General features: G+C 36.9%; 2 protein-coding genes and 1 long non-coding RNA gene across 5 annotated transcripts in view; 1 reads left to right on the forward strand and 2 right to left on the reverse strand.

The window, feature by feature from the left end:
- Positions 1 to 906: 906 nt before the first annotated feature.
- Positions 907 to 6,610, reverse strand: LOC140149280 (uncharacterized). The gene is made up of 2 exons (XR_011858575.1): positions 6,319 to 6,610; positions 907 to 5,528 (listed from the first exon to the last, which is right to left on the reverse strand). It is a non-coding gene; the product is annotated as an uncharacterized lncRNA (long non-coding RNA).
- A 1,079-nt stretch (positions 6,611 to 7,689) lies between these two features.
- LOC140149281 (RNA-binding protein 15-like) lies at positions 7,690 to 13,607 on the reverse strand. Its single transcript, XM_072171542.1, is given in 2 exon segments — positions 7,690 to 12,323; positions 12,326 to 13,607. Coding segments are annotated over 2 exon segments (2,430 nt in total). The 5' UTR covers positions 13,557 to 13,607; the 3' UTR covers positions 7,690 to 11,124.
- A 5,526-nt stretch (positions 13,608 to 19,133) lies between these two features.
- Positions 19,134 to 26,231, forward strand: part of LOC140149286 (MAP kinase-activated protein kinase 2-like) — a 44,267-nt gene continuing 37,169 nt past the window's right edge. The window contains exons 1-2 of one of the 3 annotated variants that reach the window (XM_072171547.1): positions 19,134 to 19,177; positions 20,280 to 20,475. In XM_072171547.1, the coding sequence (XP_072027648.1) occupies positions 19,149 to 19,177; positions 20,280 to 20,475 (225 nt within the window). In that variant the 5' untranslated portion in view covers positions 19,134 to 19,148. The other 2 variants (XM_072171548.1, XM_072171549.1) reach the window with 2 other exon arrangements.

A 26,231-nucleotide genomic window follows, 5' to 3' on the forward strand; every position in this document is an offset into this window, starting at 1 on the left:
TTGAAGTCATATCGTGCCGAATGAGGTATGAAAATACAGAGAACAAAATTCTCCTTCTATTGACCACTTTATTTTGTAATTTAGTTTTAACGTCTGTAAAGAAATGGTATCTTTTTAAGTGTTCCGACCAGAAGGGTGGGAAGTACATAGGCCTACTTGCCAAAATGGGTTACTCCAGAAAATAGATGCACACCCCCTGCATGCTTAGGGGAGTTCGGATTTCCGGACTTTTTGTCCAATCGTGATTTTTGGAAATCCAGACTTTTAAAGTGTCCAAAGATTTTTAAAAATCCGACAGAAAAATAGTTCAAAAATTTGAGAGCTCATTTTGGACATTTCCGTGATTTTCCCTTCATTTAAAAGGGCATTTTGTGATCCACAGCATCATCCCCCACTTTTTTTTAAAAAAAAGTTGACTTTTACATCACTGGAAACCTCTGGCTACATAATGTAAATGTACAAAAAAATCGTGCAGATTAATTCGTTTAGCAAAGATATCGCGAAATTTGAATTTCGTTCTGGTACATGCCAGAACGAAATTACAACACATTGTCTATGGAGCAGTGTAATACACATAAATCATGCATAACTCACAAACGCAAAATCGGAATCAACTGAAATTTTGGGAATAAGCTTTTTTTTGTGGATATCTACTGAAAAATGTCGTAAAAAGAGGATGCTAGGATCACAAAATACTCCTTCAGTTGGCTTTCAAAACTTTTTCAAATGACATTGGCAACTGGAATTCTAGCAGCTCTTGGATTCCAGCAGACTTGGAAATCCAGACATTTTCTTTTTTTGAAAAATTACTCCTCTAAAGGGGATGTGCACTTATTTTCTGGAAAAGCCCAATAGGCAAACCCGGGGGACAAACAAGGTACTACAATAAAACATTAACAAGAATAGTTTTTAGATCTCTTGCATTTGTACGTTATTTTATTACAGTTTTAATGACATTTTGCAATACACATCCATAATTATTTACTCACTATCTGTATATCCAAATTCTGTAACATTCCTGGCCTAAAAGTTGTAAGTTCATGTTTGCATTCAGGAGATAGACATGCACAATGTGTACAATGAGTTTACGTATAGTTAGCACACTAAACTTTATACATAGCTAGCAAGCTTGTCACAACTGTCAATTTACTGATTTGGTCAAAGTTCAAAGTTTTATTACTTTCCCCATTTATGCAAATGATGCGCCTTTGAATTAACAAAATTGTTCAATGAATCATTTAAGAAATGTGTACCCTGACATGTCAAATCCTTGAAGAAAAGTCACATAATTGCTTAATAAAAAAATGTACTCACTCAGTCGTTGTATACACAAATACACAATATAAATTTGCCGATTTCAATCCATAAGCTAACATTACATAAATGTGGGAAGGAAGTATAATAAATAAATTGATTGATCTGTGATCATGATAAAATTCCTTTCAGGAAATACAAATTTAAATTTGGAGAATATTAGATGATTAAAATAGTGGGCACCAGGTAAATTTTTTCCGTTAATTGTTACAGCCACAACAGCTTCAAATACGAAAAATGGAAAATATCATACCAATGTAAATGATTGTCTACTATAAATCTGAAATTATCTGCCATAATTGAAATTGAAAAAACGTGCAACCTTCAGTTAAGGTCTGGATAGGATGCCCCTTAAGATTGAAATCTGTAGAATGCAGAGCAATTGTCCTTTTCAGTCCACAGAACTGCATCCCCATGACACATTGACAATGTTACGTAAAGGTCATGAGATTTTTCAAGATGGAGCCAACATTTCAAGTATTAGGCTTTGCCTGAACAATCATGATGATGACTGCTAACTAGGGACAATGAGATATCCATCACTCTCAAACTTTCATATCATGAGATAATGAGAGATCAATTCTTTATCCCCAGATCATGATCTCAAAGACGTATTTAACCTTTTTCTTGATGAGGAATAGTTTCAAATAGTTTTTGTTTCTCTAAAACTTGACAAAATATCAAATGATGAAATATTTGGAAATAATGAATTATTTTACGGCCAATTTTCCAGGTCCAGGGGCCCATTTCACTCAACTTTTGACCCTTCATACTCAAGTAACCGTTCGTAAAGTTATGAATACCAAATAGACGTAACTTTACTAAGGTCCCTGTAGTAAATCCCTCTTACTTACGAAGGGTACCGTTCGTAAGCAAGTTCAGTGAAATGGAACTTACGACTCGTCATAAGTTACAAACAATTTTGAGACTTACAAAGCTTCGTAAAGATTTGTGAAATGGACCTCGGGTCGGGAAACAGGAAACTGGGAGTTGACTTTTGAACCAAACTGCCTAAACAACTCACTCAAATACTTCTGCTCACCTCAAGTACGGTAGTAATGTCGATGCTTTTTCAAGATTGCGCATTACGCTATACGCTATGCGATTAACTTTATACACACTTACTCCACTACCGAACTTCAGGTGAACTGAAGTATGACAAGAGAAACAGCCTGATTCAACTCATAATGAAATCATATAGATGAGTTGACCTATGATGTCACATGTTTACATTTAGACCGCCCTCTGTTGTTTCAAGCCAGGCAAAATAACACAGGAGTGTCTATGGCAGACCACATAAATCTTTTTAAAACTCAACTTTTAAAAACCTTTGAAGTTTTGTGTGATATTATGTATATAGGTTGATGCATAAATTTGTGAACAAGTTTGATAACATTTTGCTTTAAAACTCAAAAAAGAAAATCAACTTCTTCCAAGTAAACTATATTGTGTGTTTTGCCTGGCAGTTTTGATCTCAGACCAACAGAGGGCGTATCAAATGTAAACACATGTCAACTCATCTATATAATTACGGTAATAGATTCAATATTCACAACTACTGTACACTTTCCCTACCACAACAAATGGAACTGATCTGCATGATTATTTCTAACACATTTCTAACAGATGGATACTGGCTGGCATTAGGTTTTTACCCCATGTTTTTAACAACCTCATTTTAAGCATCAATCCCGAATTCACCCAAATCATGTCAATAGATCACCGTGTTATTTCAGTTGTGTCCTTTTGCTGTGATATGGCAGTACTTCTGCATGAAAAATCCTAACCCTTTATGCATTTACCCAATTCAAAGAAAATGAGGGAAATGTTACTAAAATCATACTTGACAGAACCAGGGGTAGCACCGTAGTCTTTAAATCTTGGGGATCCAGGAAGCATATTTATTTTTTTGTAACCATACACTGCAAAAACTCGGGTGTTAGAAGTAACACCAGTTGGAGTCAATAGAGGACAGCACCCAGTGGTGTTATCTTTTTAATACTTTTGGGTGTAATTTTTACACCCTTGGTGTCATTTTTGATACATGGAAGGTATAACAATAACAACAAAAGTGTTAAAAAGCCCTCCCTTAACTCCAACCGGTGGTACTTTAAGTTTTAACACCCAAGTTTTTGCAGTGTAATGGGCCACAATACCCTAACAATAAACCCTAAGGGTTAGGTGGCATTGTGGCCCATTATAGGGCGATTTCACAAAAAGGTTGTTAGTTCAAATCTGCCTCCAGAAGACATGATGCATGGAACAAGTACAAAGCAAATGAGTCAATCAATATCACTTACGCACGCATCATGTCGTGGCAGATTTGAACGACCTTTTGTGAAATCACCCTATGGTTGGCATTGGTTGCAAACAGAATTATTAAGCGTCCAGGAAGGGGTCCACCACAGGGTCTTACTGCATGAGAAAAGTTAAATTTTGGCAGTCCATCTGGTGAAAACTGGCATCCTTGACCCCCCCCAGCACAGGTAATTGCCAACATTGGACCAGAGGTAATATTGAGTCTCGTAAAATGTGAGGCCAGGAAGAGGTCCATACATGTAGGCTCCTTACTACATGAAAAGTTACATTTTGGGGGTCCAACTAGTAAAAATTGAGAGTCCTGTACCCTGAAGCACAGGTTAATGTCACCCCTGCCCTGGACAGAACTGGTGAGTGTCATTAAATTAAAAGCACAAAAATGTCATATTAGGTGACTTTAATTTTTTAGGGATGCATTTCATCGAAATAATAACACTGTCCTCATTTGTCTGATCAATTCATAATATTCAGATTCACATTATGTTCATTGAAAATAGATGTCAATTCTTTCATTCCCAAATACAAGGGGATATTGTACAGCACTGGTGGCAGCAGGTTTTCAAAAGTGGGGGCTCCACAAATCTTGATTCCCCCGACAGTTTTCGGCTAGCTACATGTACGCTCCCCATAATTGGCAACACTAAAATTTCCCCAGAAATGCATTTATGCATTTACCCCCGATTGACTAAAAAAGTGGGAGCCCTTTGTGTATGCCACTGATATTTTAAATGTATTTTAGAAAAAGTCTAGGTTTGAGTAAATGTTACCAGTACCATACTTTCAAATAAATGAAAAGTGTGGCAGCATAGAGATGTAATTAATGTTTTGATGCTCGAATGTAGAATAATTAGGCTAGGGCTATGAATTTGTTTGAGAATACCTGAGCCATATGCATTGGGAGTTCTATGAAAGAATAGACATCCATACAATACAAAATGTATACAGTTGACAATATTTGTAAATAATGCTATGTCTCAAAGCACTTTGCAGTTTCAAAAACAAATGCGGTTTGTTTCTTTTTCTATTTTTTTTAAAACTTAATTTTGAATTAAGATGTCATGAGTGTTCAAAATAGCAGAAAATTGAAGTACAAATATCAATTGTTTTATACCTATAATCCGATGAAGTAAATTGTCTTCATAATATTTTTCAGAATTTCATGATTTTACGGCAAAAAAGTAAAAATAAATAAAGGAAATCAAAAATGAACTTGGTTGGGTGGATGCGCTAAGAAAAACTAACACACAGGCGCTTTGAGACATTGCATTATTTTTAGCAATAACAAAATGGTAAATTGTGATGGCTCCAATTGCTTGTGCATCCTCCAAAGGCTCGATTGACACTCCACATTCACTGTAGAACTCCATGGCAATATTCCCGCGACGACATCCATTTCCAGCTTGTAAATTTCATTAAAAAGAAATGTTTCCTCACATTTTAAAACTTGATTGACATTGATAGCACTATGGCAACAGCCATTATTTTGTATTAGGCATACATACACACAGATGGTTCCACACAGAATGACCAAAGATTTCACAATTGGTCAGAAAAGAACATTTGAGCACTGGCATGCTGATGAAATTGGATTCTCTGATAGAATCGGAGCATTTAGCTTTCTATTAGCTTCAATATAATACATGCACTGCTTGCCTAATACGACTATTTAACACATCAACATTATAGTCATATAGTAGATATTATATTCACTTAGAATAGATGATAATATAAATACTGCAGTTCACAAAACACACATGAAATGTTTCATCAAATATGATGGCATAAAACAGTAGAATCCATCCATGTAATAGATGATATCACACTAGTAGCTGATGGCTGGTAAAGTTGACGACGATGGCATAGCGAAGCAGTACACAGCGTAGAGTACGATTTTCCTGAGAAACCAAATGAACACACGTCAAAACAAAATGATGAGTTGTTTATCCTCCAGTCTAATTGACAGGGTCTGTTACATCAATAGTGTCGCTACATCCAACAATCACAATCATAAACTTTGAAATAAACTGGATAAACTTTTCTATTCTCATTGCACAGTTTCATAAATATAAAATAACAAAAATAATTCTATAATATATCTATACAGGGATCCAATGTTGTGAATCTCAGGACCATTATTAATATTTCTTTGGATTGCACTCATTCGTATTTGGCTGGAACATATAGCACCAATCTTATGGTGGAATACAGCTTGGATAAGTACATAATGTATTCAAGGTGATGACAGAATAAAGGTGTTATTTTGCTAAGTAGCACACACAAAATTGATAACATTCACACTCAGGTAGCAAAATGGTTACTCCTTTTGTAAGGGTATTTTGCACCAAACCTGATGTGATAATGTAGAAAACACAACAGAACATTCACTGTAATCATTCAAATGTAATCTCTGAAAATGCATCCAATGTGTTTAACATGTTTTCAACTTCCGTTCCATTAGCAATAATTTTTTCGTTAACAGGGTTTCCTCCAAAGAGTGGTTGATAAATTGCAACGCAGAATGGGCATAACCCCGTATTTCAATGCAGTATATTATGGGCAGAACACAAAACAAGCTATTTTGTAGCATCAGACAAATTCCACCTGTTGTATTCATTATTCCAAACAGCAAAGATCTGTTTTAAAATATATAACATGATGTGGGCTCTTTTCTTGGCCCATGCTTACCTCACCCAGTCCAATGGATGACTTGATTGACGTACACAGCCTCTGTTTCTTCAGGAGACTGCACTGAGAGGATAAAACAAACTTCTCTACGGGTGCATTAGTAGTGTATTATACATGTAGATACTTTTCTGAATAGCAGATATTTATAATGCAGAGGGGAGGAGCATTTCTTTGGATTTTATGGTTTGGGACTCGGGGTGGTAGCTTATTACAAACTAGTCGTTTAAGTCGCATTATTTTCTCCTGGTGATTATAGCCAATTGTGCTGGCTCAGTTCATAAGAGACGATGTGGTACATGCACGATGAGTTGATACTTTATCACTGTTCAAGATTTTCTTTTATATAGTTTCTACTTTTCTCAGCTACTTTATGGCAATCAGTTGAGATTTGTGTGTTGGGCAGTGAGCAATGTGAGAGAGATAGAGAGAGACAGCGAATTACAAAATACCCATTGGACTCATTTCCATTTGCAGTTCTTGATCAGGCTTCACTGTTGACAGAACCTTGTAAGGTGACAACCACACTGATGAGAGATATCCACTTGCCGATGACCTGCCGTACATAGATCTGTAGCAACTTTATTTAAGCATGGTAGAGATGACCCATGCATACTGGTATCAATCGAGTTCACTTTTTGAAAATAATGAAGATATCAAATGACATTCATGAACATTGATCAGTTCTTCCAGTTCTGTGTTGAATCTTTTCAACTCTTCTCAACAATTTGTGCAACTTTCAAAATGAGCACAACGAGAATGGGGCAAAGCATTGAAGTAAGCTTACATGTAGCATTTAATAACACATCAAATGATAGTCTCAATTGCATTGAAAACAATTCAAAGCATAAAAAAGAAATTGAGCATACTAGGCTAGGCTATAAAACATGGTGGCATCCAGATGCATTAAACAAAAGGGCAACAAAACTGATGAAATCATACATTTTATATGTATAATGCAATTGCAGAGTCGATTTCCTTACTTCATGATGTGGCACATTGGATTTTATAAACACAAAGCCTCCATAAACAAATTGCACTGATATCGATGATTTGATTGAATAAACAAAGTCACTTCCTTATTTATAATGCCCTTTCTTTCAATAAGATGTATGGCAGATTCATATCTGAACCAAATTTCACCATTTGAGGCAAAAACAGTTTGCATTTTTTGTTGACTTGCGGCTCCAGACATGATGATGTATTAAACAGAAGATCACATGATAAAATGCAATTTCCAATGGATTGTGCTTCTTTTGGTTGACAGCAGTGTTTTTGTGTAGAATTAAGCTGTACACTAGATGACCATGGCAATGGCATGAAATGATACAATCGTTGGACATCAGCATGGCATTTGACGACGACATTCACGACAATATTTTCAGCTTTTAAATTGAGGATATTGACATTTTAAGCTTATAACATTACAATTCTCTACATATAATGTAAATTTTAAACTATAAGCACTTACAGTTTTGGGAAAACATTTCTAGCACTATAAACAGTTTATTTTTCATGATACATTCAAGCTAGAAAGGTGCATATTTACTGTGAAACTTTTTCCATGACACTTTTCACAATATATGTTTAACTTTAAAATACATCTAATACTACCATAATTTGATAGCTAAACACACTACAATGTAGTGTATGCAAGTTTTGATCATATCTATTTCTTCAAAATATTCTAAATCTAATTTGGTTACAACTTAAAAGATATGAGAGCTTGAGCAAGCTAATCACTTGCACTCTTATTCTAAACTGTGTACATTTGCTTCTAGAACTATATTTAATTTGTACACAAATTACAGAGTTTTTAAAAAATAAATCCTTTATCCAAATTCACAACTTTACAATAATTTTAAGTGAACTTTTTAAATGTGTGCTACGGAAATGCCTCTTGAAGACTGAGAACAGCACCAATCATACTGTTAATATTAAGACATGTGCAAGTACACCTGTTATAAGACTTCTCAGAACATAGCTTTTGCTACAGTATAGTGATACAAATTTGATATTAGACGATGGCACCACATTTGAAGTACGGTAAAAGTACCGATGTCAGCTGATACTATCCTGATTTTACTTTTCAGTATACTTGACAACTTAAGTTTGGATAAGAAGATGAGCATTGTGTAGTGTGTAATGCAAAGTTTGCAAGTCATTCATAAACTCTTAGATAGCGAGAACCAATCAGAGCAAACTATTTATGAACCATGCATTAGTTGTGTCTAATGCATGGGTGCACACTCTGCATAGTGCTTTTGTACGCATTAATTTTTCTTGCAGGTTGATGCATTTATATTTGCTGCTATTTTCCAACATTTTTTTAGTGACAATTTAAATAAAAATAGAAAATCTTGAGATTTTTTTCTTGCATAAAATAGGTTAAATAAATGCTTATCACTTGTTGCTCGAGAAATACAAAATAATGCACTTATACTGAGATGCTGGTGCGTCTAATGCACTCCACCCGCTGGGCTTGTGCATCAACATCTCAGTACAGGTGTATTTTTTTGTACAATTTCACTCCCAACAAGTGATACGCATTTATTAACCTATAAGTAATCAATGCACATCATTTTTTATTCAAGTTCAGCAAAGAATACAAACCTAGATCAAGTATTCTGAAAAGGACCAGATAGATCGCAAATGCCAGTGGAGTATTTACCAATATAATTTGAAGTCAAACATTTATTTAAATTGTGAAACTTCCAACATCGCTAAGTACTGCACAATTTTAAATTGAGTTAAAAAATTATGATGAATTTTAACCCAATGGCTAAGGCTAAGCTGTCCACAACTTTCTCTACCAATTACAACACAAAGACTTTTTTTTAAGAAATTTCATATAAACTAGCAGTCACTATCTGTTCCAATTAAAATGTAGCACATTGATGCATTTTTTCAACAAATTTCCATATAAATATCCAAGGTGCTTCCTTCCAAATATGCAATCAACAAAACAGCCACTTAGTTGTCTTCACACAGCAAATGATCACTGATGTACACTGTATAGATGACTGCTCAAACAAAATTGTCTGGTGGGAACAATTTGAAACATGCATCACTTGCCTGTTGATTTATAAACTCAAAACTCAAACTGTTTTTCTTTGGTGCATGAGCTGCCTTCTCTTTTCAGATTCAGCAACAATATGTACGCTTTATAGACTCTACTCCCTAATCCAGAAAAATACAGTTTTTTTTGGGATTAAAAATACTATAAAGTTCTGCCACACATAGCTCAATCCTAATCATTCATTTAAGTTCTAACTGGAAAAAAATTTAAAAAGAAAAAGTTCACTTTTTTATTAAAAAAAAGAACCAAAAACATGCATTTTTAGCATGTTTTCTAACAATCGAGTCATAAAAATCACAGACTTGGAACAAATCTAAGCATTCAAAATCTTGAGTATGCTGAAATTTTCCTCAAATTTTCACTTTTTTGTGTTACCGTACTTTAATTAAATGGTGTAAAAATAAGAATGAAACATCTTTTTCAAAAATTAGAATGCATAAACTGAAATTAGTCTTAGTACAAGTCTTTGGGCTTCACAGCATACGAAAAACACCCTAAAAATGCATGTTTTTAGGACTAACTAAAGGATTAGGATTTAGCCATGTTTCATTTGGCAAAACAGGATAATAATTAATTTTTTATCCAAAAAAATTAGTTCTGTATTTTTCTGGAATGAGGAGTAGATGGAGGAAACATGAATAATCAATAAGGAATTAGCCGGATAGAGACGGTGAAACACAAACGAGGGTCTGACAAAAAGCTTAACCTGTCCTACACCACATTTTTGATTTTTTTTATCACACCAAAAGATTTCAAAAGATTAACTTACAATATTCACATCAAAATGTGTGTCACAACTCACAAGCAATTTCTGTGTTACAAATTGCATTGAGCAGTTGTCAATTGTGGGCGTGGCCATTTCCTCTGATTCCTTTTCTAGTGGTGCACCCTGCATTCTCTGAGATTGGATGGACAGGAAACTTTGACATCCTGGTTAAATCCTTGATTAATCAGCTATGCACAATTTTGCACATACATTGTACAATGCCTCTCTGCTTGCGGCTACTGCTAAAATATGTTCACATATTTCTATTCTAACACAAGGTAACACAGTGGAATCTTTGGTAACTACATGTAAATGGTTGGTAGGCTAATCTAATGGAACTTACTGGGTGATGATTAAAACATGGTCATGCAGTACATAGTTGGCAATCATTTTCTCCACAACACTCACATTTTGTGAACATGTACACACTTCTTTACTTTTTTACCATGTGACCTGCCTATAATTTGAGATTATCATGCAATGTTTTACTAATAAATCAACTTTCTCTTTCAAGAATATATTCAAGGAGAGAGTTGATTTCTTAATATTAAAATGTTACTTTTCTTTCAAATTGTACCTCTAAAAGTAACCAATTGATGTTCTCCACATGGTTAATAGGTAAGACACTAACAATCAAAACTGCAAGTGGTGTTCGAGTTGCTGATTGCTAACTTAATATGGCACATGAAAAACACAAGGATCAAATGGATACACAATACAATCATGCTCACATATTTAGCAGTGACGATTTCCCATCAAATAATTTCAGCTGACTTTCATAAACCAACTGGCAAGTGTATGATCTTACTTAATTATTTCGACAACAGTGTACGTATACTTTTCCTTTACAAGTGACTACTGCGCAAATAAATATTGCATGCATGTTACAAATTGTGCCACACCAGACAAAGTTGAGATGATTCCACATTGAAGCTGAACACTATTTTTTCCAAACAAAAACAAATTAGCCGGAAGTTGTAAATGCTGCTCCACGCACAACTATGACAACTAAATGATCTTCCTTTGACGGTTCCGTTCCAAGCCCATTGGCATAATTCAAAAGATGTTTCTGTGAGAAATCACAAGGTGGAAATGCATGTAACACACCTGCATCCACATCTTTAGGTCCTGCAACAGGCAGGCTAATTACACCAGCTGCTTGTTTTTGTTGTAAGTATGACACCAGGTTACGCAGAGCTCTTGACTGCGTCCCATTAGGAGCAGGTTCTGGCATATCATCGCCAGGGAGAGCAAGCAATAAACAGTGACCACTTGATCCTGCTCCAGAAATACGTTTTCCTACTTCCTCCAATTTGGGTTGATCTAAACGCAAACGTTGAGTTATCCTCAATATCCCATCTTCATCAAATTTTCCATGGGGTAAAAGAGAATCAGCAAGACTGGTGTCACCACCAATCTGGAACATTCTAGTTGCAAAGGCACTGTTCTTTAATACCACATAGCCTTGCCAAGCAAGGTCAAGATGTTTCACAAGATCAGCAAGTGTTTCCGCTCCATGTAACAATGAATCTTTTCGTCCATCTCCTTTTTGGAAACGTCTTCTTTGCTTGAATTCACCATCAATACCTTCCTCACTACTAGAACGATGTCGTTTATGATAATCTGGTGATGAATCATGGTTGCCAAGGGAACCACGCTCGGGTGATTCAAAACTTCTATCAGAACGTGCACGATCTTGATTAGCACTGGGAGATCTACGACGTTTGAATGGTCGAGTTCTGTCTGGAGTCCGATCATTATTGAAGTCACTACCAGGAGAACCACCTCGTTTTCCTCTTCTTTCTGGTCCTCCTGCATTACGATCTTTTGAGTTGTTTCTGCGATTCCAATCCTCCTGATATCTGCCATTACCACCCTGCCAATCTCCACCACGACGCGGTTCTGCACCATTATCTCCAACCCAATTATCTCGATACTGAGCAGGTGGTGATCTACCACCTCCAAATTCACGCTCAAAATTACCACCACCGCCTTGATCATTCCTTCTGCCTCCTTGCTGGTATCCACCACCTCCACCACCAAATGATGGAGACTTGTTTGGAGGAGTATCTGGTTCTGCAAAATCAACTCTCAAACGACGGTCTGGCCCTCCTAATGGAAAGCCACGCATATTATTGGCTGCTACTTGAGCTGCTTCCAGCGTTCATATTGAACATACGCAAATGGTTCTCCTTTCACATAATCAATTTTGCGAATAGCTCCAAAACGGTCAAATTCTCGTTCCAGAACACCCAAAGATACCCACGGTCCTAGCCCCCCAACCCACAGTCGAGATGTTGGAGACAGCTTACCATAACCTGTTTTACACTGATTTCTTCCTATGTACTGACCAGACATTGCTACCATGGCTTTGTGTGCCATATCTAAATTCAAATACCTCACAAATGCAAATGGATTGCCCTGATTTCTTGGGGGGTACTTGATGTCAATATCCTCAATTATACCATACCGCTCAAATGAACGTTTGATTTCATTTTCTGAAATACCATCTTCCAAATTGCCCACAAACACTGTACGTGTAGCCTTAGGATCATCCTCTGGCAAAAGCATTAACTCTCGTTCTCGATCATGCTCCCTAACATTATCATTGCCGTATGGCCGCCTATCATTATTATACATAACATTCCTATCTCTTCCAGGATTGTCGCGCACCATTCCTTTTTGCATTCCTCCTTGTTGTGGGCGACGACCTCCACCCATATTCGAAGGTGGCATTCGACCACCATAGCCCATATCTGGACTTTGACTCCTTCGTTGTTGTTGATACTGATTTTTCTTACTTTTAAACACACAATCAACACGCAATGATTTGGCAAACAATGTTAACCTATCACCTTTTGCCATTTTGGCTTCACGGGCATGGTCATGAGCACGGAAATTTGCAAACGCTGTTCTCTCTTCATTTGGCCCACTGTATACAATTCGAATATTCACATCCCCAAATTTTTTGAATTCATGAAAAAGTGCATCCTTGATTGCCATGTCGGCTACATGTGACGGGAATCCTGTGAGTCGTAAACTCGTGTATGTTTTGTTTGAATCAAACCTATCATAACTACGATAATCACCACCATACGGTCGATCTCGATCATGGTCCATTCCACCACCACGGCCCCCACGGCCGCGCATATTGCCCGATCGCCTTCCACCATCTCTGTCCCGTCTGTCGTCTTTTTCCATACTGCGTGATGCACGACCAAGTTTGCTACCACCCCTACCTTCATAACGATCATTTCCAGGGCTCATTCTCTCCCTTGATCCTGGTCTTAGCATATCAGGACTTCCTCTCACCCGTCTCCCAGTATCTCGACCTGACTGGCGCTTCATTTTTAAGTCTATATGTTGTGCTTTAGCTGTAAATAATGCAGTTTTCATGTACACAGATTTTTACATTACAGCTAACGTAAGCGCCGCCATATTGGTAACATGGCCTTTTGACCTTGAGCAATTAAAAATATCAATACGCGAAATACGGTAACCCGTTTCGGACCTATTGTTTAGTTTGTAGTGACAGGCAGTTCCGGGTTCTGGCATGATCCGGCATCATCAGTTGACTCATGAGTCACTCTACTCACGCAGTCGCGAGCAGGCCCGGGAGTCGTGTGAGCCCCAAATAAAGACTTTGCACCAAAAGACCCCTTTTTCTCAATTCTGTCGAAAGAGGTCCAATATCTTGAGCACCCCCCTCCAAAAAAAAATTCCATAAGACTCCGTTGTTTAAGGTGGTACTACACCCCCTGATAAATTTTGTGACTAATTTTGCATTTTTCTCAAAACTACACGCTGGTACCAAAAGTTATGTATATAGGGGCAAGGAATCCAATTTTAAATATTTCATATCATAAATAACGTACTGCATGTATTGAGTCATTGAAATTCCAGTGTAGGCCTAGTAGGGCCTATTACTGGATTCCTTCCCTGTAATATAATAATAATAATACCGGTAATAATAATAATATGGACATTTATACCGGGCATTTATAACGCGCAAGTATCCGTCAGAGCCGCTCATTGCGCAACAACAGGAATATGACCACAAGGGGAACACGATGAACAGAGCAAATACAGAAGATATACAAAATACAGGGTGAGTCAAAAAAAAGTGCAATAGAGAAAGGAATACATTTTTATTTAAGAACCGAGTTGAACCTTTTAGGTTTTAAAACATTTTATATATGGTATATCTATCATTGACCTTGTGTGGAAAAATCAAGGAATTAGCATTTACCGTTTTGTTTTTATGACACATTTTATAGCGCTACCCAATTTTAATGTTTGTCCAAGAGACATCTAAAATTTGAATGTCAGCCCACTCTGTGTAAGGTAGATTTGGAACAACTGCCATTTTCTTAACCTCATTGGCAATGAAATAAAAATAGAGCAGCCAAAGTGTTATTGCCCTTGGTCTGGTTTAAGGAGAAGAAACATTATTTGTTGTTATTTTCATTTTACCTTTACTTTAAAGATGTTTATTCTCTATCAAAAACATACAAATTTGTATGCGGGTTTTTCAAATGTCAAAATGAAATGCGCACAAATTGAAGTGGAGCGAATTACAAAATATCCAGTAAGTTGGACATATTGGGATTTAAAAAACTGGAGTTGGGTCGAGTGAGGTAAGAAGGACTTAAAGTAATGTTAGAAAGTTTGTTTGAACAGAAAAAAAAATCAACCTTATTTATTTAAGTTAGTCAGTTTCAGATCTAGTGCCTTTACCGTGCACTGGATGTGTGCTCTCATTCAAAATACATGGTACCTATACCTGGTGGACAAATAACGAAATTGGGTATCACAGCAAAAGGACTCATAAAAATTAAACTGTAATCCCGTCTCACTTCATATTTTCACAGAAGGTGGCCATTGAGTGTGGCATTTATAAAATACTTCAATATTGGGAAAGTTCGACTTGGTTTTTACATAAATATCGATTCTTTGCTCTATTGCAGTTTTTTTTACTCACCCTGTACCATAATAAGAAAAACATCTACACTATTATTAAACAGATGTGTTTTTAACAAAGATTTAAAAGAGTCCAAAGTAGTACAGTTTTTAATGTGAGTTGGTAGATTGTTCCAAAGTTTAGGAGCACAAATGACAAAAGAACGGTCGCCAAAGATCGTGGTTCCTGAAGAAGATGAAGATTGGCTGAACGAAGTCCAGTGCGCCCAGGTATATAAGTGTGCAGAAGATCGGCGATATGACGGTGCAAGTCCATTTTGTGATTTGAAAACAAAAGTGAGGATATACATAACCTTTGTTACCAGTGCGTTATTATTTCAGAAAAAATGCAAAAATAGTCACAAATTTATCATGGAGTGTAGTACCACCTTAAACTTGGAGGTAAGATTGATAATAATTATGTAATATTTATTATTTGAAAATGTTGTTTTGGAGCATGTTATTATTTAGGCCTATTTATTTTATTTATTCTTGATTTTAACAAATTCGGCTAAAATACATCAAAAAGCAAATTAAAATTACATAATAGGCTATTACATATACAAAAGGAAACTTCAAAGAAAACAGAACCAAATGGACTTACCTGGAAGAATCAGAAGTACCAAAACACTGTCACCAAAGATGGTGCTACTCCTCAAACCCATTGGAGCAATTAGATATAAGATGGAAATATGCTCAGTGACGTCTGATGTGAATTTAACCCCCCCCACCCCCGTAGCGTAGCAAAGCCACATTTTTGTCCTCATTTTTGTCCCAGTTTTAGTCATTTGAAAGACACTTGCTCTTTGTTGTCCCCATTTTATCCCTGACAATTGTCTGTTGGGGGCAATTTGACCCCCGCTAGTTACGCCACACTCCCCCCCCTCCACCACAACATACAACTTATAGTTAAATTCCTTTATTTCTTTAAACATTTCACGGCAAACTGCGTGCATCCTTAACAACTTGAAATCAATGTCCAAATTATTTTTTTATTTCAGAAAAGTTGACCAAAATATATTTTTGTAGGCCTATGCAAAGAAACCTTTAATCGCTAGCTTTAATAAACCGAAAAATAGTTTTCCAAGCTGTCCCCCGAATTCAAAGCGCAAGAAAATTTGTTTTAAGCAGAAATTTGCTAGTTCTATGCTAAAATTCAAAGGGGGATGTACCGGAGTAACCGAGCCAGGGGCAAAATTTCCAACTTCGTCCCACTCATCTGCTACTAAAAGAATATTACCATGCAGGACAAATGCGTGCGAAACGGTCAAAGAATTGTAATTTCAATGCTAAATGAATAAAATTGAGGACAATTGTGTTTGGAAATATTCGCACTTTGGTGTTTTAGGAAGGATATGTAAACGACAAAAAAAAAAAAAAAATATGAAGAAATTATTTCCAAACCGTGTAAGTCTACAACCATTATGTTTCTCATTTTCAAGAATGCTGGTTAACAATATTCACAATATTGTCTCATTTCGTAAACAAAGGCCCACGAGTATTGTTACCTTGCGTTTGCTTTATAATCGGTTACTCAACTGAAACTATAATACCAGCTCATTGCAATACCGCACAGGTAAAACAGAAACATGTGTAGTGTGGATTTAAGCAGAGAAGATCTGATTTAACATAGTTGAGCTGTTTTCAATGAGTGTTATCTTGGTTTAATAGCTTTTAATGGGGTTTGAGTCCTGCAAAGGTCGTGGTGAATGCTACTGTAGACATGACTGCATGCATTATGGGTGAATTCTACTGTAAACATGACTGCATCATGGAAACCGTGCCAAATGAAGATGCGTAGGGCCGGCCTAAGCCTTTTACAACTTTTGGTTAGTTTAGTCCCGGTAGGCCTATTTTGATCCAGCTTACGAGTTGTATGCTTTTAGAAGGCATCAGAGATATGATTTACATAATAGAAAGGATGGATAACTCTCGTTTTTGAGATTCGTGTTCAAGTTCGAAATGAAAAAAAAAAGAACATTTCGAAGAGGACGTCTCCCATATAACAGAATGGGTTTACTGAGATAAATGCGCGCGAAGCGCGAGCGCGGCAATTTGCCATTTTAATACTAAATGGGCCAATTAAAGCTACACAAGTCAACTCTCATTACACCGACCCTCGTATAGCTTCAACGCGGACAAGTCGGACTTTTTCCAAAATTGGGATTTTTTGACCAAAAAAAGCATAAAAAACCCTATTCTTCGCTAGCTCTCGCAAATGGGACTTTAAAATGGGGACTTTGGGGGCATTTGGGGATGGGGTGGCCCGGCCCAGCCCCCCTGGTTACGGGCCTGTCCATAATCAAAGAAGGATGGTGATCTCATAGACATCATGATGCTGGCAATGGAGCGCACTTAAGTCACTTTGCAAAATATATATGAAAATGAGCGAGTCGGAAATAGACAGGGCGTAGCCTTTCGGGGGGGGGGGGGGACTTGCAGATCAAATAGGAGTGGTATTCCTTAAATACGGTATGTAATTCTTTAGGCCTATCACTAACAGGCTGTACTATTTCTCCTCGTTTCCGGCAAACTTTATTTCCACCAAAATGACATCGTCATAATTATTTACAAAATCAAACATTGTAAGCTATTCATCAAAAAGACCAGATTAATCTCAGCAACTAACTATGTCATAATAAATTAACGTATAATTACATGTTTTCTTGTGTCATTTTATAATAAAGCCTGAAGAAGGTACGCTCAGTACCGAAAATTTGCTGCTAATGTACAACTGTTTCCCGTCTTCGTTCGTTTTATTTTATGTTATATATTTCACGGGAGTGCATGTTTCGTCAACTTTCTGTCTACAACTACTTATAATTACATAATGATCACATTTACTTGAATCACATCACAGATCCTGGGTCTTCCGGATCTGTGCTTGACCACAACCAACTTGCGACTCAGCGGAGGTCTTCTGCACAGATGATGATGATGATGATGATGATGATGATGATGACGAGGGCCCGCCCGCCGATGAGCCTGGGGGGGATCGTGCAATCATACCCCTACAATGTTACGGACGAAGACCCTACCAGACCGTGAGTCAGACCCCCGGGTCAGAACTCCCTATACTCAATAAAAGTGATGGGTATGTGCCTACCGCGGGTACAAAACGTTATTTAAAAAGGGGGGTCATTGGTACAAACAAATTTGTTTCAAAAAAGGGGTCATCGGGTAGAAAATTTTGGAAAAAAAAATGGAGCGAAATTCTATTTTCTTGTTTCAAATTTTCCAAATGTCCAATACAAATTTGTTGAAATAAGAGAATTTGAAAGTTTCGGCATTATTTTGTGGCATTTTGATGATGCTATTCTAGAAAAAAAAGGGGGCATTGGGTAAGCCGCACGGCAAAAAAGGGGGTCAGGTAGCCGCAACTCAAAAGGGGGTCATCGGCCGACTTTTAAAAATAGGGGGTCATCGGGTATAGTCGACTTCAAAAGAGGCACATACCGTCACTTCCAAAGTTGCGTGCCCCCCAGGAGTTCTCGGTTGATAGGATGAAAAAATTCAGGCACAAATTTTAATCTTTCCCCAGAGCAGCCAGCGCACATAACGTTTTCTTTCCCTGAACGTTTATGAGCGCTACTGGGCTCTGAAGTCAGGCCAACTAGCTCCAACTCCAGGCAAATTCATGATCCCGCAGGCCTGTCAACTCCACTGGTCAACTCGGCAACTCCCAGACATGGATGTTTTATAGATGCGCCCTGTCTATGCCATGCCTGGTGGGCTAAGCGGCAACTTGCATAGAGCGCCATCTATTATACAAAGTTCTAACATTTTCAAATGTGGCCCTAACTGACTACCGTAGTTTCAATTTCCTATTTCTTCAAAAAAATTCTGATCATTTTATTATAGAAATTATTATCTAGTATTAAAATATTGTTGATTTTCTTGATGTTTACAAGGTTTAAATGCTAACACAGAAGATAGTATTCAGATTATAAGTACAATTTTGTAAGAACTATTTCTTTGTGATAGGCATTCGCAAGATGTTGTAGTGATAAGGTCAGCCCATCCTCTCCAATGAAATCGGTCATTTCAATTATTGGCAGGTAGGTCCGTAATCCATCGACAGTAAGACACGGGGATTCCCCGATTAAACACCTCGGCATTTGTTCATTGAACGGAAATTTCCTTTCGTAGACAAGTAGCTGGTCACAGTAAATTCTTTCTGCTCATATTTTCTCGCTTACTAGCTGTGCACGACTTCATTCCTTGCTGCATCAATCTCCTGTGATCTTTACCATTCGTGTCTGATTTTGTGTATCGTTCTCCGTGTATAGGTGCATGCACTCGTTTTCATCAGAGACCCCTGTGTGTTCATTTGGTACCGTCTTTGCTGTGTATTTTGTGTCGGTCACCTTTTTGCAATCGCTTCCGGTACCGGCATAAATTTCATCATGGACTGGTTTAGGTATGCACAAACCCTTTTCAACTTTCTTGCATGTTTTCTCTATTTTTGTACATTTTTAATTTGTTTGATGTAATTTAGATCTATCAAGTAAATAGTGATCGATTTGCATGTGATCGATAGCAGGATTCGCATGATGATGATGACGTCAAAATGATAAAATATCAATTGCATGACTGAGTTTATTTTCAATCGCATAATTTTTATTTGAGTCTGGCGAACGAGCGAGTTTTATGACTCACCTTTGTAAACACTCCGTGCGTGGTCATTGCTATGTTTAGATGTACACGTACACGTGATGTGCGTTCTTGGAACGTTGATAATCACATTATTGCATCACTACCTCACAACATCTTTTGTACTCTAAACGTGTAGACCTACCCGTTATCATAACCTAATTACATACGTGAATCTTTTGTGTCTACAAATCGGAAGTGAAACTAAAAGTAAATCTTTTAATTTTGGTGGTGGTCAATTAACATCAATGTTTCAATAAAAAGTGAATTATATGAAAGTATATTTTGGATTAAAATAACAATAGATCTACAACTACAAGCACATCAAATGTCTCAACCTTTGAGTTTTGTTGGTTTTCATTTTCAACAAAAAGCCTTTGAATTGGCTGAATGTTCATCATCGTCATCTGTTGCGATGGCAAATAAGTCTTCTATCTTTTCTTTCCAAAATCTTGATGATTATCTTGATAGCTCTATTGAACAAATGTTTCGTTTGAAAATCGACAGAGGTAAGAAGAACAAGAACATGATGGGAGAGAATCAGTCGACACAAAGCGGCGTTACAACCAAACAAACATTCTCAGCTAAGAAGAATGCGATTACGGACGACTACGATATATCAAAGAAAGTACTGGGATTAGGAATTAATGGCAAAGTTCTAGAATGTACACACAAACAGACCAAGGAAAAGTATGCTCTAAAGGTAGGTTGCTATTTTGTTATTAATTTGAAAAGAAAAATTGATAAACAAATCCGATCAGTATAGTAAATCATAAATCTTAAATTCCTGAATAGGTGCATGTGATCCACCTTAGAATACAATTTAGCTTTTTGCAAGTACGCCCCCCCCCCCCATATTAAAAACACTACACCCCTGGCCAATTTTGTGCCTATTTTTGCTTTTTTCTCAAAATTTATAGCGCATTGGTGAGAAGTATCATAATACTAATCACAGAGTGTCTGTGCGCGCGGGGCGCTATAAATGCATGCTCGCGGTGTGCATCGCGTGCGCGCGGTGCACTAGCGCGTGTGCGTGGAGTACCAACGGGCGCAGTACAACTAATCGTGCAGGTGCATTTCATCAACACATAACACTAACAGGTACATCTAATCGGACCAATAGGCCTATTTTGAACACATATTTCAACGCGTGCATAGGCCTATTTCAGCAGAACGTGAGTCCTATTTCCGGGGTCCTCCAGAATGGTTGTTGGGCTATTAGAGCTAGGCCTATTACGAGAACCGCCAAACCCGAGAACCGCGAAATCTAGTCATATATATTATATTTAGGGGCAAGGACTACAATTACTGCACTGGAAATTTTATTTCAGCACAGACAACAGTTGTGGAGTTACAGTCAAAAATGAGGGAAACCCAATATTTGATCAATAAATCAATAACTGCTTGTCTTGAGTCACTGAAATTCCATTGTAGTATTAGTAACTGGATTCCTTGCCCCTATAATATACATAGCTTTTGTTACCAGTGTGTTATTTGTTTTTGAGAAAAATTAAAAAATAGTGACAAATTTATCAAGGGGTGTAGTACCACCTTAAAGCCATATTATGACATTTCCATACAAAATAGATTAGTATTTCTTTGCTATAAAATGTTAGCAAAAGGTGTTTACTTTGCTATAAAATGTTAGCTTTTATTATCAGATATGTCTCCTTTTAATTTTGAGCCGAACAACTGAGGTAAAGCAAAGAAAATTGGAATTTACTACCAGCGCCGATGTCTCCAATGTGTATCACTCCGTCGGTTGTGTTACGGTACTATCCTTTGATGTGTATATGATATATCCGTCCCACAAGCCATGTACATGTACGTACTGTACGTGTTATGAACATCGTGTACGAGTTCGACTAATATTTCCATTGTAATAATAAAACAATGTTTCCTGCGTTTAAAACTACAGCACCTAAAGTCTTGACTTTTGCAGGGTATGTTAGTTTAAAGTACAATATAATTAGGTAAAAAACAGAATTTTGAACATTTTTTAGGGCATTCTCCACAACAAATGTTATAATGGCTTTAATTGTGTTGTATGCTTGGATTATATACCTACCATATTTGTCCTAGATACCATACTTGGTTCAACTTATGACGAATTGCTGATGAACAAGAACAACATTATTACTTCCTTTTTAAAACACCCCCGTTCATGTACATAAATGTAGGCCAATAATGTTATCTTTTCAAAGCAAGTACCACACGTTAGAAAATGTGTTCCTCAACTTCCTAACTTCCTTCCTTTTCTTTCTTCCTGCATTGTTTCCTTTCTTCTCTTTATTTAAAAAGACAACAATCTTTAAAAAATGATCAGATTTCTGTTCAAATTCGAAAACTGTTTTTTGCTATAAAATATGACACCTCGCACATTTATTTTCAACTCAGTGTTCTGTGTTTTGAAGTGATGGGTCACAAATTATATTTTGGAACCCTGAAAATCGATATTTCTGTATGCAAGTTTTATGACCCGAAGTTTGAGACATTGATTTCATACTAATGAAATATTAAATTCTTTTAATGAAATAGTAAATTCTTAATATCACCACATTCAGGTACATGTTGTAGGTGTCTTTTATAGCTTAGATACAGTCTTATTGAAATCACTATGATTCCCAAATTGCAGCATGATTACTGTGGAATACCGGATATGACATGTGATGGGCTTGTCATATCTTGTGTGACCTTTAGACTTGGTTATCTATACTACAATGTAGGGCAGTCAGTCGGTTTGGTCAAAACTGGTAAAAAGAGATAAAGATACCGGTAATAGACATGTGGGCAGTAAGATAATTATAAATGCAATGCGAAAAGGGTGTTTTAAAAACCAATTGTCAAATAAGATTTTGTTTTGAGGGGGAGGGGGGTGTCTGTTTGATCATGGTTGATTGCAGCACCTCTAATAAATAGTGAGCACTATTAAGGCAGGATGGAGAACTGGCAGGATAACTGACCATGTCAGATTGTCAGGCTTTGACATGCAGTGGTTCTTACTAGACCTAAGGAAAATTCCATACAAGTGTGTCTTTATTTTAAAAAACATTTATGCATTTCATGTTTAAGGGTAAATTTTGTAGTGATTTTGACCATCACACGTTTTAATGCCTTGTTAATTGTTTTTGCTATGAGAAACTTGGCAATAATTTCTTTTCAATTGCAACCAAACTTGAGCCAAAGCTGCGTTATGGGAGCTTTCATGTAATGGTTAGGTTCAAGGTCACATATTGAGGTTAAAGGTCATTTGAGGTCAATTTGTAAAATTGGCTGGAAATGAAAAAAGGCTTTTGTACAAATGCAAAAAAATGTTTCACATGAATAGTTACTATCAATGTGTAAAATTTTAGGACGACCTACGTGTATCTGGAACCGGCATCCCTTGACCCCCACTCGATACGCTCGCTCGCTAGGGTAGTGGAGCTTGAGCAATTCTATTTTTCTAAAAGTGGAGCTTCAGATACTTTACTTGAGAACCCCTGCTGTATTAGTTTGTATACCATAAAGTAGTATAAAGTCTGATCATTTACATGTTTAAGTTTTTTATGATTGTTTAAAAATCACATGAAAATGATGTTTCTTCATATTTGTGTACGGTTGCTATGGCAGCAAGCAATTAGACTCCCTCCAATCTTTGTAGCAGCTGAAATTGCAGAATGTGCTGAGTCATCACCTGCCTAGCATTCCAGGAATAAGGCTTTGAACAATCATGGATGAAACTGGCTTGTTGCTGCTCAAGTAGATAGGATTAATTGGCAGCAACATGGAACGTTCTTTTATATGTACTAATCTTTTTAAAAGATGGGAGTTGAATAAATGATGAAGATTGCCAAGTCCAAGTTTTATTGTTCACCATCAACATGCAGTGCACGTCGTACAGAGCCTCCTTATTATTCACAAGAGATTCACAGAGATGTGAATAACTATTCTCTAGTTTGTTAACTGTCTTGGAATGCAATTAGATTCCTGAGAACTCAGTGGGAGAGTCCCATCTACAGTGACTACATTCACAGGGATTCTACGGATCCAACCTGCAGCGCATGGGCCATATATACGGCCCCAGAAGACATCCAATACACCCTGCAAAGCCTTTTAATGTTCACTGGTAAGCAAAAGTTTTCAACCCGGGTCCAAAATAAGTAAATTTATTAATTTTGGATCTGCTTTTAGAACTTTTGCTCACCAGTGACTTTTATGAATGATCTTGATGAATCTGTTCAGAACCTTGAAATATTATAACTGTATGCAGCCTACAAACTTAACGTCTAGCAATGTGGCCCTCAGTATCAAAAAAGTTCATATGGGGTATAATCGTCTTCCATGGCAACTCCTGCAAGACAAAAATGATCATAGTACCCCTTTTCAACAGGTTTGCCACCCCTGCTTCATGAAAAATGTGCATTATAGGGGGGGGGGGGTACCTAAAGCAAAGTTATATACAGTCTACAGAGAGGCTCTGCCAGGGCATAGAAAAAGGCAGTAACGCGGGAACGTAGTTCCCAGAAACTGTTAAGAAGTGGCAGAAAATAAATGAAGTGACTGGCAAATTGCACATTATTTTCTAATTTTCATGTGTAATTGTCAATTTGTGTTCTCTAATAAATACTCATTTTTTTTTATTTACACATATGAGATTACAAGCTGTTAGCGTGTGTCCTTATGGATCATCCGTGCTAAACTAAACAAACAAACAAGCACACAAACAAACAAACAAATGGGTAATGTTTTACGACAACATTAGTATTTATTTATTTATTTATTTATTTATTTATTTATTTATTTATTTATTTATTTATTTATTTATTATTTATTTATTTATTTATTCACCTGTAATGGGTTTGAGCACTTTAAATTCCAAAGTTAGTCACTTGTAAAGTAAACTTGTTATAATACGCCCCCACTATTTTTAGTGGTTGAGCACTCTCGACTACTTTTGGAGTAGAGACTGTTCTGGTTGGCTTGGTTCGTCATGATTTTGACACCACAGAATGTATATACTCGTATAAACATTTCTGTAAATTTGAAATCATGACAAACTGTCCGCCTGATGATCGGTTTACCCAATGATCGTCAGTGAGGGTATTCCGTGAAACTTTAAGTAACGGTTGCCTTGCCAGAGGTCTATACTTTGAATTTGTTTCTATAGCTCACCTGTAATGGGTTTGAGCACTTTAAATTCCAAAGTTAGTCACTTGTAAAGTAAACTTGTTATAATCCGCCCCCACTATTTTTAGTGGTTGAGCACTCTCGACTACTTTTGGAGTAGAGACTGTTCTGGTTGGCTTGGTTCGTCATGATTTTGACACCACAGAATGTATATACTTGTATAAACATTTCTGTAAATTTGAAATCATGACAAACTATCCGTCTGATGATCGGTTTACCCAATGATCGTAAGTGAGGGTATTCCGTGAAACTTTAAGTAACGGTTGCCTTGCCAGAGGTCTATACTTTGAATTTGTTTCTATAGCTCACCTGTAATGGGTTTGAGCACTTTAAATTCCAAAGTTAGTCACTTGTAAAGTAAACTTGTTATATTTATTTATTTATTTATTTATTTATTTATTTATTTATTGATTGATTGATTGATTGATTGATTGATTGATTGATTGATTGATTGATTGATTGATTGATTGATTTAATTAATTTTTTATACGTGCTCAGCAAGGATCAGGTTACCTTTAATAGTGATAAACACACTGTTGAAAATGGCAGACATTTCTTGATTTGCTGGAATTTGGTTCCCAGTAAGGAAAACTTATTCCTAAGCTCTGGGCCCTGCAGTGACAAGAAGGGACAATTGCCTTAAATCCTCATTCCAGAATTTAAATACATGTAGCACCAATGTTTTGGTATTAAAAAATATATCCTGTTTTGGCAAATAAAACATGGTTCAATATCACTGTGTACACTGTTACACCGACCACTTAGGCGAATACCGCCAATTTGGATATGAACCTGAACCATGAAGTGAACCAAAAAGAGTTGTATTCCTGGTGCCGCCACTGTCCTTCGTCGAAACAACCTTTCTAGTTTCGTTGAACGAAGCAATTTTAATTTTAATAATTGTCGAAGGAAGACATGTGCGTGCACATTCGGAAAAAAATGCTTTTTAATTTTTGTTTGATCCTTGGGGTGAGGCTGTCGATCAGATTTTGAAGCTTAAAAAAAGACCTAATTTTCATCAAACCTACTTTTAAACTAATTTTGCAAGTGATTTGACTGACTCAGTACACCGGTCGATCTTACCGTTTCCGATGTTGATTAAGATACTTCTTGCATCGATCCCGAGATGCGGAAAAAACCAATAGTCATTTTGTCCCACATAAATGAATAAATAACAAAACCCCCGATCCCCGAGTGGACTCACCCATTCGGTGACGCGTCACACGATAATCACCCTTATCCTCCTTGGTTTCTAGATGAGATAGGCGTGTGGATTTTTCTTTACCAACG

This window comes from Amphiura filiformis, chromosome 3 (assembly GCF_039555335.1).
Source record: "Amphiura filiformis chromosome 3, Afil_fr2py, whole genome shotgun sequence".
NCBI classification, from domain to species: Eukaryota; Metazoa; Echinodermata; class Ophiuroidea; order Amphilepidida; family Amphiuridae; genus Amphiura; species Amphiura filiformis.